This window comes from Heterodontus francisci, chromosome 2 (genome assembly GCF_036365525.1).
Source record: "Heterodontus francisci isolate sHetFra1 chromosome 2, sHetFra1.hap1, whole genome shotgun sequence".
Lineage (NCBI taxonomy): Eukaryota > Metazoa > Chordata > Chondrichthyes > Heterodontiformes > Heterodontidae > Heterodontus > Heterodontus francisci.
In genome coordinates, this window is record NC_090372.1 from 24,632,231 (window position 1) to 24,648,019 (window position 15,789).

At 42.2% G+C, this 15,789-nt stretch overlaps 1 protein-coding gene across 2 annotated transcripts in view; it reads left to right on the plus strand.

The window, feature by feature from the left end:
* LOC137383197 (ankyrin repeat and SAM domain-containing protein 6-like) overlaps window positions 1-15,789 on the plus strand; it is a 47,435-nt gene that overhangs the window by 5,826 nt on the left and 25,820 nt on the right. For both annotated transcript variants that reach the window (XR_010977351.1, XM_068055670.1), the window contains exons 2-5: window positions 2,041-2,085; window positions 10,144-10,348; window positions 10,852-10,958; window positions 14,207-14,352. Coding sequence is in view for 1 of the 2 variants with exons in the window: in XM_068055670.1 (XP_067911771.1) it covers window positions 2,041-2,085; window positions 10,144-10,348; window positions 10,852-10,958; window positions 14,207-14,352 (503 nt within the window). In the remaining variant the exon portion in view is untranslated. The remainder of the gene's footprint in view (window positions 1-2,040; window positions 2,086-10,143; window positions 10,349-10,851; window positions 10,959-14,206; window positions 14,353-15,789) is intronic.

The window sequence follows — 15,789 nt, forward strand, 5'->3', positions numbered from 1 at the left end:
TCGGGAGGTGAAGCATCATTTGGCAGACTTAGAGGTGATTACATTTGCTAAGGGTTTTTTTTTTTGCAGTGGTTTAAATAAAGGCATGCAGCATTGCCGACAGTGCGCTGCAGATGCTCTCCGAGCCATCACCCGCAGGCGCTTGGAAGTTGCGGCCGGGGGGGCCGTTCGTTCATTTTTTGGGTGTTCGGGGCACCTTTTCTCAGGACTTCTCTCGGGTCCCGCTGCTCCTTCTTCACCTCAATGGACTTGCCGTGGCTGCAGACACTCTGGACTGTGAAGACAGCAGGATCGGAGATTGAAGTATCGGCAGCTGTGCTCGTCAGTTTCATCCGGATCAGTTTCATTGAGAAAACAAAGAGCAGGTGTGGCTGGGGGAGGGCAGTGGGCCCAGGTAACATACACTAAACTAACTGTTAGCCTTTAGATAGGGCTAAAATGAACTGATTTAAAGAGCCAGGGGAATTTAAACAGTTTAAGAGGGCAGATTGGGGGAGAAAACGTTAGGGATGGGAGCAGATGGCCATGGATAGAGTTGAACAGCAAGGGAGCTTCCAGCCCAGGAGCCATCTTGAACCAAAGTAACCACAGTGAATCCTGTCAATCGTGCATGTTTAAGCCACAGGGTTCCAGTAGTGGAGGAGGTGGATAGTGAATTTATTGGCTTGGGCACCGATCAAGCAAATTGCTGTCTGCTGCAATACACACAAGCTTTCTGGTCACAATACTGAAAATGTTTTTAAAGAGTGTCTGTTATTTTCTGGAGACATCTGCAGTCTGAGTTTACTGTGATATTCTTCAATATTCTATTTCTAATATTATCGAACTTACTATTTACTGAACACTGAAAATGCTATTAAACCTTTATAATATGAAGTAATGCACATTACTAAATGTGTAAATAGGAGTATAAATCTTTTTATGCACTCTTGATTTTTATACTCAATTTTTTGTGTTTCTTGATGTATACAGTCCGCTACAGGGCAAAGCTGGAACAACTTTGCAGAAGATTTGCACGTGCACAATTTCTCAGAAGTCATACACTTTAAAGTCACATTTATGTGGTTACTGTCTTGTATCGGTGTCCGAAAAGTGCAGACTGTTGATATCTGGCTGTGCTGTATTAATTGCAGCTGGTGGTGCATGCCTACAGAGAATAGAATTTAGGAACAAGGGTAGGATATTCAACCCCTCGGCCTGTTCTGCCATTCATTTTGATCAAGGCTGATCTGTACCTTAACTTCATCCACTCACCTTGGCTCTGTAACCCTCAATATCCTTGCCTGATAATCTGTATCTCCTGTTTTTAAATTTTCAATTGACTTAGTAGCTTTTCTGGGGGGCAGGGGAGAAGAAAGAGTTCCAGCTGTCTATTACCCTTTGTGTGAGGAAGTGTTTACTTTCTTAAATTTATAGGATGTGAGCATCGTTGGCAAGGCCAGCATTTATTCATATTTGCCCTTGAGATGGTGGTGATGAGCTGCCTTGAACTGCTGCACTCCATGTGATGTAGATACACTCGGTGCTTTTAGGGATCTAGGATTTTGACTCCGTGACAGTGAAGGAACAGCGATTATTGTTCCAAGTCAGGATGGTGTGTGACTTGGAGGGGAACTTGCGGGTTGTGGTGTTTCTGACACCACCCCTGAATGGCTTAGTTCTAATTTTAAGGTTATGAAATAAAACAGGGATATTCTTTGCCTGGAGAAATATGTACACCATCTCATTTATATAACTGCTTCCAGATGTAGTATTGTAATGCAAATTTAGTATGAAAAGGAACATTGGAGAGAATTGGATGTTAATTGATCAAATTTCTCATATCCTTATGCTTGACCATTGTGCTCACTAATGTCTATAGATTTCACCTTTGTACTTGCGGTAGCTTTGTCAGTTAATTAATTTGGTTATTAGTGTTTTGTGCACTAAAGATTGAAAGTTGATATCTGGAGAAGATTGAAGAGAGGAAAATAGATGGTACAGCATTATTGATATAAATGTGCATTTATAAACTAATTTTGTTTCTGCTTTGATTTTCAGATGAAGAGAAAAGGAGACCAGACATATTTCATGCACTAAAACTGGGTGAGCACTATACGATATTTCATTTTGTCTTTATTAGGGAGGAACAGAATACATTGAATTGAATAATGTCAAATGATGGTTACAAATCCATTGTTTAAAACCATTAAATCTCCTGATATAAAGCATTTGTTTATCGATAGTATATCCTTTCCAATCAGACAGCAGTTCTGAAGGACTGCCTTCAAAAGTGTAGTAAACAGGGAATAGCTAGTTAGTAGTACTGCTGTTCTGTACCTATCCTGTTAATGTAACAACTTAAATTTGTGCTTGTCCTTGTGCACAAAGAAGTCCCTCATTGTGCTTTATAGGCTGGTAGACACAGCAGGAGGAATGAAAGGCCAGAGGGTTTAGGAGGAAGCAAAAACAGTCTGAGAGGAGGTTCTAAAAGGCAGGGATGGAGGTGCCAAGGCAGAGATGCTGAAGGAGGATGTTCTTGGGTGGGGACATAGTGGCTGAAAAGGGCTAACTTGGAGTAGAGGGAGTGGAATGAGAAATATTCTGGTGTTAGAATGGAGGGTGTATACGGGGATATGTAGCTGGAGGAGAACATTAAGGTGGAACAGAGAAGCCAAAGAAGTGATTTGATGGTGGGTTGAGAATCTCTGACAGTTATCTTGGGCACAGGGCATCGTTGGAACTTTTTGAGGTGTGGTTATGGAGGTGCAAGTGAGAATATGGATTGCAGTGTTCTGGATGATTTAGTTTATGGATGGTGGAAGCTGGCAATGAAAGGGTTAGAGAATTAGGTGACTTTTTAAAATATGGTTTAAGGGAGAGACATGAGGTAGAAGTTGATATTATAGATGTGGAAGTACGTAGCTTTGGCAATGGGGGAGAGAGAGAATGTATTTACATAGCTCCTTTCCCATCTGTGGGATGTCCCAAAGCACTTACAGCCAGTTAAGAATTTTTGAAGTGTAATCATTATTGTAATACAGGCAAGTGTGGTAGCCAGTTTGCAAAGAGCAAGGCCCCACAAACAGCAATAAGATGATTTTATTGATTGAGGGATAAATGTTGATCAGGTCATTGAATAGTCCTGTAGGAAGTTTTGCATTTACCTAAAATGGACATAGTATTGGTTTAAAATCTCATTCAATGGACTGCACCTTCCACTGTGCAGCAATCGCTCAGTTTGTATGAAATGTCAGCCTAGATTATGTGCTCAAGTTTCTGGTGTCGGACTTGAATCCTTGACCAGCTGACAATAGTGCTGCCACTGAGCCAAGGCCCGTAGGATGTGGGGGGAGGAGGTTGACTAGGACATTGGTTCCACATCTCTGTCTTGGCCTGAGATAGCAGATGATGAGGTTTATTCATAGTTGAGACCAAATACATAAGTCTACTTGTTTCCCATTTTCGCTGGTTGCTGTGCACTTCTTTTTTCCCAATCACTTCCAAGTTGCCCATCCTCTGCTGCTTCGATCCTTAGTACTCTGCTGCTCATGATTCTCATTTTTGCCAACATTGTTAATGGCTATCTTAGCTTTAGCACTGTCCCTGTCTTTCAGAGCCTTTATTGGTCTTTTCCTCAAAAGTATGCCCTTGCAGCGCCTTTATCATCAACAACCTCCCCTACAGTAGCCTCCATTTCCATTCTAAGGCTCTCCAGTGTAAATCTACCTCCCACCTTGCTGAAACGTGGTGTTCCTGCTGTCCTTCCTAAACTTCTGCACCTTGTCCTCTGTTCTGCTCTCTTAATCTCCCTCCAGATAAATGCTTTTACCTATACTCATGACCACCCTTCAACCATCTCATGTGGCCTCTCTATTCTGATTGATTCCATCACTGTCAAGGCCCTACGGGCTCCACTTCCTTCTGCATCTGCCTCGGGGCGGTGGGGGGAGGCGGGGCTGGTGTAGGGTGTGGAGACTCCACTAAGTCACTTGGAACAGCACTTTCTAACTTTCTACCTTTTGGTCCTCCATTCATCACGCTGCTGTGGCTATTCGTCTGCTCAGTCACACCCCCACCTCCACCTTTTATGCTCATGTCCCAGTAAGACTCTTACTCTTTCACACCCTGATTGTTTTGGTTTGTTTGTTTTTTTCTGGGTATACTCAAGTCCAAAGGATGTAAAGTTGAAAGAATATGGCGCACAATTGTTTTAGCCATTTATTGTTCGATCTAGCTGGACCATATCAAGCATTGTCATGCCCTGCTCTTCACTACCAAAATGGCTCACTACTCCAGAAATGCAAAGGTAACCCCTCTCTTTGCCCCCTCCATGCTTGACTCCAACAGTAAGTGTAAGGAGATCATGAAAGAAAAACTTGATTTATATTGTGCTTTTCACAACCTCAGGATATCTCAAAGTGCTTTACAGCCAATGAAGTATAGTCACTGTTGAATTGTAGGAAACCATGTACTACTCCTCACTAAGATTGAGGCCGTCTGTTCTGCTCCCTTTCCCTAGCCCTTGAAGCTAAAGTGACCTCCCCTCCCTGCCAGCTCTTGCTCTGAACTCCCATCTCTATCTAGTTTCTGTCCTATTTCCCCACATTTCCTCTGAGCTTGTTTTGTCCATCGGACCCCCCTCACCTGCACTTGGCCCTATTCCCACTAAACTGTTGACTAACCAACTTTTCCTTCCTGCGCTCCCATGCTAACTGATGTGTTATAAATGGTTCCCTCTCCTCCAGTCACAGAACCCTCACTTTCCAATCTGGTGTCATCTCATCTGTCGTCAAAAAAAAAAATCTGTTATTTACTCCTCTGTTCCTCCAAACAACTGCCCAATCTTCAACTTCCCATATCTCTCCAAAGTCTTTCAATCTAGTGGTGTGCCTCAAATACATGTCCAACTTTCCTGTCATTCCATATTTAAACCTCTCCAATCCGGTTTCCATCCTGCCACAGCACTGAAAGAGGCTCTAAACAAAGTCACAAATGACATCATCTATAACTGACCATGATGCACTATCCCTCCTCATCCATTTCGGCCACTCTGCAGCCATTAACATGGTTGACCACACTGTCTACCTCCAGTGCCTTTCCTTTGTTGTGAGGCTGGGTGGAACTGCTCTTGTCTAGCAATTTTAACCAGAGAATCTCTTGCAGTGGCTTCTCTTCTTGCCCCCACAGTTTTACCTCTGGAGTCCTCCAAGGCCCCTTCGTATTCCTCATATACATCATAAATAATGTTCCTAGCACTCAGCAACATTATCTGAAGGCACAATCCCAGATGTCACATGTACACTAATGAAACCCAGCTGTACCTCACCACCACACCTCTTGGCCCATTTGTTATCTGTTTGTTGTTCCGACTGCTTGTCTAACCTTCAGTCCTGGAGAGACTGTCGTTTCATCCAGTTAAACAGTGGGAAGACCAAAGCCGTTGTCTTCAGTCCCTGCCATAAACTTTGCTGCCTCGTCACTGATTTCCAAACCCCTTTCTTGGACAGTGTCTCGGACTGAATAAGAATGTTGCCAACCTATTGGACCCGAGTTGACCTTTGAACCCCATATCTGCTCCATCCCAATGACTGGCTGAGTGTCACTGAGGAAGGAGATGTGGCTGTGATCACAATGACTGTTTATTTTCACACTGCATAACATTGCCCAACTCTGCCCCTGCCTCAGCCCCTCTGCTGCTGAAACCCTCATGCTTATGTTAACTTCAGGCTTGACTATTCCAGTGTTCTCCTGGCCAGCCAATCATCTTCCGCCTTCTATAAACTTGAGTGCGTTCAAAACTGCTGACCGTCTCATTTGCCCATTGGCCCCCTGCTCGCAGGCATACGCTGGCCCCTGGTTCACTGATGGCTCGTTATTAAAATTCTCATAGTGTTCAAATCCCTCCATGGTCTTGTCTCTCCTATCTTTAACCTCCTGCAGTTCTCAAAACTCTGTCCCTCCAACTCTAGCTTCTTGTGCAACCTGTGCCCCTTTTGTCCTATCATTGGTGGCCGTGCCTTCAAACATCTTGGCTTGAAACTTGGCAAAAGAAGCAGAGGGGAGGGAAACAGTTATAATCTTTCATCAGAGCTGGCAAAAGTTAGAGATATAACTAGTTTAAAGCCAGTGCTAAGGCTGGGGGAGGGGAGCCAGAACACACCCCCACCCCCACTTTCCTTTCGTTTCCCTGTCTCCGTACTTTAATTCTGTTACATCTAATATTTTCCAGTTCTGATGAAAGGTCACAAACCTGAAATGTTAACTCTGTTTCTCTCTCCACAGATGCTGCCTGATCTGAGTATTTCTAACATTTTTTTTGTTTTCCAGTATTTTGCTTTTGCATCAGAGGAACATGAGGGAAAAAATTGCTAATTGAATAACTTGAAATGGCAGAGTGAGGGATATGCTGGCCATGCAGATTGGGGTGAAATACAATTCTGCTAATGGGTATGGTAGCATAGTGGTAATGTTACTGGACTAATACTCCAGAGGTCTGAAATATGAATTCAGACCACACCTTGGCAGATGGGGAATTTAACTTCAGTTAGTTAAATCTAGAATTAAAGTTTGTCTGTAGCGGTGACCATCAAGCTAGTAGATTGTCGTAAAAACCCATCTGGTTCACTGATATCATTCAGGAAAGAAAATCTGCCATCCTTGCCTGGTCTGGCCTAATTTGTGACTCCAGATCGACAGCAATGGGGTTGACTCTTAACTGCCCTCAAATGATCTGTCAAGCAACTGTTTTAGTAAACAGCTACGACAAACTAGTGAAAATTAAATGGGATGGAACGCCCAACATTGACCTAGACTTGGGCATGACAAAGGTATACACACCCCAGTCAAACCTGTAAAGTCCTCCTCCGGAGCATCTGGGCATTTGTGCCAAAATTGGGAAAGCTGTCCCACGGATTAGTCAAACAAACTGACATAGTTACGCACACAGAAACATACCTTTCGGCCAGTGTCCCAGAATCCTTCATCACCATCCCTGGGTATGTCCTGTCTCACTAACATGACAGACCCACTAGAGGTGGTGCACAGTTATATTGTGGAGGAAGTGGCCCTGGGAGTCCTCAGTATTGACTTCGGACTGGATGACGTCTCATGGCACAGTTCAAACATGGGCAAAGAAATCTACAGCCCTCCCTTAGCTAATGAATTGGTACTCCTCTATGTTGAACGCCAGTTGGAGGAATCACTTGGGGGACCAAGGGCACAGAATTTATTCTGGCTGAGGAACTTCAATGTCTATAGCCAAGATTCAGTGATTCAGTAGCACCACTACTGACCAAGCATGCTGAATCCTGAAGGATATATCTGCCAGCCTGCAGTAGGTGGTGGGAGAACCAACACAAGGGAAGTGCTTACTTCTCCTTGTCCTCACCAGTCTACCTGCAGCAGATGTATCTGTCCATGACAGTATTGGTATAAGTGATCACCGCGCAATCCTTGTGGAGACAAAGGCCTGTCTTCACACTGAGGACACCGCCTTCATGTGTGGCACTGTCACCATACTAAATGGGACAGATTCAGAACAGATCTAGCACTCAACTGGACATCCAAGAGGTGCTATGGACTATCAGCAGCAACAGAATTGTATTCCGCCATAATCTATAATCCCACAGCCTGGCATATCCTTCACTCTACCATCAAGCCGGGGGATAACCCTAGTTCCATGAGGAGTGTAGAAGAGCATTCCAGGAGTAGCACCCAATGTACCTAAAAATGAGGTGCCAACCTGGTGAAGCTGGAACACAGGATTGCATGCATGCCAAACAATGACGACTGCCTGCAGTCGGCAGCGCAAAGCGATTCCACAACCAATGGATCAGATCAAAACTTTGCAGTCCTGCCACATCCAGTTGTGAATAGTGGTGGACAACTAACCAACAGGAGGAGGCTCCATGAACATCTCCATCCTCCGTTATGGTGGAACCCAGCATTGAGTGCAAAAGACAAGGCTGAAGTATTTGCAACTTTCTTCAGTCAGAAATGCCGAGTGGATGATCCATCTTGGCCTCATCCTCAGGCCCTACCATAACAGAAGCCAGTTTTCAGCCAATTCGATTCACTCCACATGATATCAAGAGTCAGCTGAGCACACAGGTTGTGCCCCGGCTGCAGTGCTGATGACTCGTGCTCTAGAACTAGCTGCGTCTCTAGCCAGGCTGATCAAGTACAGCTACAACACTGGCATTTACCTGACAAAATGGAAAATTTGCTGTCCACAAAAAGCAGGACAAATCCAATCTGGCAGATTAATGCCCCATCTATCTACTCTGAATCAGCAGCGAAGTGATGGAAGAGATTGTCAATCGTGCTATTAAGCAGCACTTACTCACCAATAACCTGCTTATCAGTGTTCAGTTTGGGTTCTGTCAGGATCACTTGGCTGCAGATCTGATTATAGTCTTGATGCAAACATGGTCAAGAGAGCTGAGTTCCAGAGATGAGTTGAGTGACCGCCCTTCACATTAAGGTAGCGTTTGAGTGTGTCATCAAGGAGCTGTAGTAAATTTGAAATCTATGGGAATCAGAGAAAAGTCTTTGCTAGCTGGTATCTAGCACATTGGAAGATGTTGGTTGTTGTTGCAGGGCAATCATCTCAGCTCCAGGATTTCGCTGCAGGAGTTCCTCAGGGTAGTGCCCTGGGCCTGACCATCTTCAACTGCTTGATTAATGACCTTTCCTCCATCATAAAGAGCAGAAGTGGGGATGTTCACTGATGATTGCATAGTGTTTAGTTCTAATCGCAACTCCAGGTACTGAAGCAGTTGTGCTTGCATGCAACAAGATCTGGACAGCATTCAGGATTAGGTTGATAAAATGGCAAACAACATACCTGCTACACAATTGCTAGGCAATGACCATCTCCAACAAGAGTCTAACCACCTCCCCTTGAATTCAATGGTATTACGATTGTTAATTCCACCACTGTCCTGTCGGTCACAATTGACAGAACCTAACTGGACCAGCCACAAGTACGGTGACTACAAAAGCAGGTCAGAAGCTGGGAATCCTTCAGTAAATGACTCTCCTCTTCACTCCCCAAAGCCTTGCCACCATCTATAAGGCACAAGTCAGGAGTGTAATGGAATACTTTCCATTTGCCTGGATGTCTGCAGCTCTAACAACATTCAAGCTCACCACCATCCAGGACAAAACAGCCTTGCTTGGCACCCTATCCACCACCTTAAACGTTCAGTCCCTCTGTCGCTGCACAGCGTGGTTGCAGTGTGTACTATCTACAAGATGCACAGCAACATCTCTAGAAGGCTTCTTTCAATTGCACCTCCCAAACCCATGATTTCTACCGCCCAGAAGGACGAGGGCAGCAAATGCATAGGAACGTCATCACCCACAAGTTCCCTTCCAATTCAGACACCATCCTCACTTAGAAATATATTACAGTTCCTTCATCGTCACTGGATCAAAATCCTGGAACTCATTATTGTGAGTGCCATCACCACATGGATTGTAGCCATTTGAGAAGGTGGTTCACCACCACCTTCTGGAGGGCAATAAATGCTGGTCTTGCAAGCAATGCCCATCCTGTGAATGAATGAGAAAAGTTATGATCTGGAATACACTGCTTGAAAGAGTGGTGGAAGCAGATTCAATAGTAACTTCCAAAAGGAATTGTATATGTACTTAGAGAAATTCCCATTTTTATGGGACCAAGAATGGGGAAATGTCAGCATACGCATGGAAACTGATGCTGTGTTTTTGTCCCTGTAACTCTAGTCTTTTTGCATCCCATCCTTCCTTTTGCCCTGTTATTGGTAACCGATCTTTGAGCTGCCTTGGCCTTACTCTGAAATGCCTTCCTTTGTGTCTACTCAACTTCTTTATCTCTTTTCCCCCCCCCCCCCCCCCCACCTTGCTGTGCAACCTTAAAACCGTTCTCCTTTTGGTCATCTCTCCTATCCTGCATTGGGCTGTATTTCTTTACCCCTTTAACTTATCCCTCAAACTGTTCAAATGTGGTGACTTGGGATAGATTTTTTTTTTCTTAAAGGTGCTATATAAATGCAAGATATAGTACTGTGTCTACGGTAAAGTTCCTCTTTAATAAAAGTTTTCACAAATTGTTTTCTGAATTTGCTATATTTCTGTAATCTGTTTCTTCTGCATTTGCTTTATTTTGTTTGTAAATAGGAAGCTATCAATTGGTGAAGGAGATTCTTGATGATGATGCAATTCAGGCCAATGTCATTAATGCAGATGGTGCCTCTCCATTAATGATTGCCGCCATGACAGGTCAGCTGGACCTTGTACAGCTCCTTAGTGAGAGGAACTCTGATCTTGACAAGCAAGATGGTGTACATGGGTGGACAGCCTTAATGCAAGCTACTTACCATGGGTATATGAAAAACCTTACTCATTTTAATGTCTATTAATTTTATATTTGTGATATTTTGCCAGCTGGGGGAATTTGTAGGGAACCCTAATTAAATTTTGCATTAATTGAGCTTGTAGGCATGTGGAAGATTGCTCTTTGGTTTGAGTACAGGGAGCAAGTTTATGCTTTTGGTTCAGCATTAATTTGTTTAGTTTGCTTTTGCTAGCTGAAAAGATTTGACTTTTTGAATCACTAAATCCGAAGTATTGATAGTACTATTGTAGCTCTACATCTTTTTGTCTTATTCAGTGCTACATTACTTCAGTGCTTGGTTTGTGCAAGAGTTTCTCATGTAGAGTTTGAGATCATGACACTATGAAAGATATACCTTCTTGAGCTTTTCCATTGTAAAGTCATAAGTTGGTCCATTTTAATACTGAGAAGAAAAGACCATTATTTTGATGTAGTTTAGGATATTTACAGTGACTTTATAATGCAGTGTAATCTTTACATTTGTGTTTCAGGAGTAAAGATGTTGTGAAGTACTTGTTGAAACAAGGGGCAGATGTCAATCTCCATGCCAAAAATGGAGTAACTGCATTTGATCTTGTAATGCTGCTAAATGATCCAGGTAAAGACCTAAATAATCACTGTTAATTGTGCAACATAACTTTTAAATCTAGGAAAACAATGAGCAATGTGTGACTAACATGGAATCACCTCCACATTTTCAGTTTGCAATGCACTTTTTACAATTATCCACAACAACCATTATGTGATTAATAGAACCTATATTCAAAACCAAGAACCTAGGGAAGTCAATCAGTAGTATCCATTTCTCATGCATTTTGTTATAAGCAGCTTACAATTAGGAATGTAACTTCTGATGGACACCGAGTGGGAGAGAAAAAGGAGGGTGACGCAGTAAGGGAGGTGATGCTAAAGCATGTATTTTTAAAAATCTTTTAATAAAGTCTTTGAACAGATGTGGCAAAGCAGACCACCATTGTTTTGGGATCCCCAGTTATTTACAGGGTTACTATTAATGTTTAATTGAGTGAAACCAGACCTCTTACCAGTGCATTAAGCCACCCTATCGGAGCATTGGTTTACAGATTATCCAGAGCTGAATGGAAAGAATCCTGAGCACTGGTTTACTCCTCTAGGTTCTATTAGCGATCTAGGCTGGCAGGTCAATTGTCACTGTCCTGGAGTATTGCGGAACTTTCTGGGTCAAGTATTAAATCAAGCCAACCAGACAAAATTGGCTTGAACCTGACCCTCCATTGCCAAATTTGCCATATTAACCTCAAAGAAAGCCTACTATCATGTCTTCTCCCTACATTTTCAACCCCACCCCACTCCCAGGTAGTCCAAGGAGGATAATTCCATCCACTTTGAAAGCTATTGCATGAAACAGCTGTTTTGTTTTAAAATATCTTGGCATCAGTTAGTACATAAGGTGAAAAAAATATTCAGACATTGTAGGTAAAAGCTTAAAATGCACAGCAAGTTGATTAGCATCTAATAGAGAAAGACCGGTTAATGTTTTAGCTGTAAACTTTCATCAGAACCAGTGCAGTCAGTTCAGAAAAGTCCTTTTATAGCACTGGCAAGGATAAGCCAGGACATATCCAAGAAAACGCAGAGGAGGAGAGATTAGTTAATATTCACGTCAATCCTCCACTTTTTATAAAAGAACATATAATTGAATAATCTATCAACAAAGTGCTGTAAGGAAGTGTAAACCATCATACTCTACAAAGTTTCTGAAGTGAGGCATAGCCCTTTTGTTAAGCAAGGGTGTTAAATGTTGTGGAATCAAGGCAGGTAGATGGAGTTAAGATACATATCAGCCATGATCTGTTTGGTGGAACAGGCTCAAAGGAGTGAGTGGTCTACTCCTGTTCCTAATATTCCTATGTTACTTCCTGAGTAATCATTAGTTGGCTGTTTAAAGCATAACTGTATCTCGGCTGAAGCTATTATTCATCAGGACCCCCAGGTATCTGGGTGTAGCAAAATGAATAAAAAATTAGAGCACATGTATCTTTATATCCTCCTATTTATGTTTAGATCTCGTCTTCACCTCTCAGCACCCTCGCTATCATATCTCACTAGCTCATTGTTCAAAATGGTAGGTGAAGTGCAATAGATTTACATGCAAGTCTTCAAACAATACAGAACCACCTGTAAAAAGGAATGCTGCAAGGCTTTCAAACATGGCTGAAACAGGCACTCCCCATCTTTGCCTTATGATTTTGTTCAACACATCATTGGATATTGTAAATGGGCGATCACAGTTGACAAGATTGCCTCACTGCCGTTTGAAGAGCGATTATGTTCAGTAAGTGTCTGGTCTACCTGTACACTTGGAAGTGGTATATGATTCCCAGATAAAATCCAGGATTTGGATGTGCATTCACATAGCGTGAGAGCTATATGAGGCACTGGATCAAGAGTCTTGAAAATTCTTGGAAGCAATGTAAGTGTAGTGCAGAAGTCCAGTATAGCTTGATGAGGTGATGGGAGTGTTGAAGAGGATGTGATATCATTTATGTTGTAATTTTTGATGGTGTGGAGGTTAAATAAGGAAAGCCTTCAAAATGTTAGGTGTTGATGTGACCAGCTTTAATGCACTGCTTGACTTCCATGTAGCCTTCCTTTCCCACATCTAATTAGTCACAAGACTTTTTCCTTTGGATGTGGGCATTTCTGGCAAGGCCACCATTTGTTGCCCAAACCTAATTGTCCTTGATAACTGAGTGACTTGCTAGGCCATTTCAGAGGGCAACAGTTGAGAGTCAACCACATTGCTGTGGGTCTGGCATCAAATGTAGGCCAGACCAGGTAAGGACGGCAGATTTCCTTCCCTAAAGGACAATAGGGAACCAGATGGGTTTTTGTGACCGTTGATAGCTTCATTGCACCATTACTGAGACTAGCTCTCAATTCCAGATTTTTATTAATGAATTGAATTTAATTCCACCAGCTGTTGTGGTGGGATTTGAACCTGTGACCCCTTTAAGCCTGGGCCTCCAGATTACTAAATTACTAAGTTCAGTTGGATGGTCACTTCAAGGAAATAGAGTTTGCAGGGCTACAGGGATCGAGTGGGGGAGTGGGACTGATTGAATAGCTCCGTGGAGAACTGGCATGGACTCGAGCCAAATGGTCTCCTGTGCCGTAAGTGACTGACTAGTTCAGTGACATTGCCACTACACCACTATCTCCCCTGTTTAATTCCATCTCCCCAATAATGCCTGTTGCTTGCCCTACTCTCCCTATTGATGCCAAAACACTAGGTCATATCTTCGGGCAGTTGGGTTTCAGGCAACCAACAAAAACTTGTATATAGTTGTGACTTTTTTTTTAAGAATAGTATCACTTCACCTGAAAATCCAAGTTCAGATCTAACTTAGACTAATTGCATTTTTTAAATATTCTTTCATGGGATGTGAATGTTGCTGGCAAGGCCAGCATTTGTTGCCCATTCTAATTGTCCTTGAGAAGGTGGTGGTGAGCTCCCTCCTTGAACCAATGCAGTCCATCTAATTCCCCTTAGTTTACAAACTCATCAAATTTGGTTCCAAGAAACTGGTCAAATATGCAAAGACAAACCATTTTCTGCTGTAGTGAAGAATATGTTTGTGTGATTGAGACCGTAAGAGCATTGGTGTTGAATATTGCTTAACATGGCTCCTTACCTTTTGCTTTTCGTAACTTGGGAGTATGTGGAGCTGGTCCTCCTGACCACACCCACACAGGAAAGGTTTTTTTTTTAGCAGTCTGTGTCCCTTTTTTGTTTTAGCAGTCTGTCTTTTACTGAGCATGATCATAAACTCTTGTAAAATTTCAACTTTTTTTATTGTCCATTAGATACAGAACTTGTGCGGCTTCTGGCATCTGTCTGCATGCAAGTAGATAAAGAGAAGAGCAAACCAAAATCCAAGACGATGCCTCGCTCAAAAAGTAAAATGTCTTTAAACATTCCTGTACCACCAGAAGACAAGGGGGGATTAAAGGTATAACTGTTTAATCCATGCAAGTTTTTTGTGGTGACTTTGTTTTGTCAGTTTTTTTTAAAAAGATACTCCTCGTTAACTTGCTCACCCTGGTTTCATTGACTAGCCAAAGAGGGTTATGGTCTTTTCTTGCTTAGTGGTACTAATGGTCCTCTGTGACATGGAATTGATTATGTATTGTTAATAGTTTTTATATAATCTTATATGGCGTTATTTGTTATATATTAAAAACACAAACTTCCTACAATTGCATTATACCACTGTTCTGCTAAAGTAGAATTTTGTTTACCTTGGCCTGATTCTTTAAGGTCACAGTCTAATTATGGTGAGCAGTCACTTCCGATGTTGGTGATTAATTGCCATTTCTAAGGGAGGTTTATAGATTGGCAGCTGCCTATAATTCACTGCTTCCTCCCCGTGGGGACAGTCAAGTTTATAAGCTCAGGCAACAGGAAATTAACAGCTCTATCGTTCTCTAATAATTTTCTTATTTTAAGATATTGAATGTTTATTGGTAATATCCTTATCTTTCCAGTTATGATTTAATCCATGTCCAACAAAAGCCAGGGAGCCCTTATTAAGGTAGCTAGATATTTTTTTACAAAAAAACTTGAACTTTTGAACAATTTCTGAAGTAGCTTTGGCAGGCAGTGATTGCAACTGTATACAAAAGGTTGTTTGTTTACAATATTTGTTAATACAACTGTTTATTTTTAGGATAGACTCCCCCCACTTTCATGGTAACTCTTGTCAATTTCCAGGAACATTAAAGAAAGACTCGAATATATATAGCACCTTTTATGAATGCAGGACATCCAAAAAGTGCTTTACAGCCAATGAAGTACTTTTAAAATGTAGTCACTGTTGTAAGATAGGAAATGTGGCAGACAATTTGTCCCCAGCAAGCTCCCACAAGCAGCAACATGATAATGACCAGATAATTGTTCTTTTTTACACTTAGTTTAGGTTTTACCCCCAAAGTGTACACCTTGCTTTAGGAGAGTGGGGCCCCTACCTTGCAGTTTTTCTTACACAATTAAACCACATTGCCACTTGTTCCCCATCCCCCTGAACTGCCATATTGGTTAAAAGAGTTATGTAGCAACATGGTTCCAGGCTGCCCATCCCCCTCATTCCATGCACAGATTATTTGTGTTACAGTATGTAAAGGGATCAACTTTTATCTGTCTGCAGTGGGTCAGCTTTGGTTCTTGGAAAATGATAAAACACATCTCCCTCAAACTTCTTTCCGCACCTTTCCACCAAATCAAAGGCATCACACCTTAGTGTGGATCTGAAAAATATTGCATGACTATTGGTGAAAAACTTACTACCTGAAGTAACTACTCTTCCAAACTAATCATTTACTAAATGGAAAGCAATGAAAAGCAGTTCCATTTAGTAGGCAGATTGAAAAGCTTCTAACTAGCAGCAACC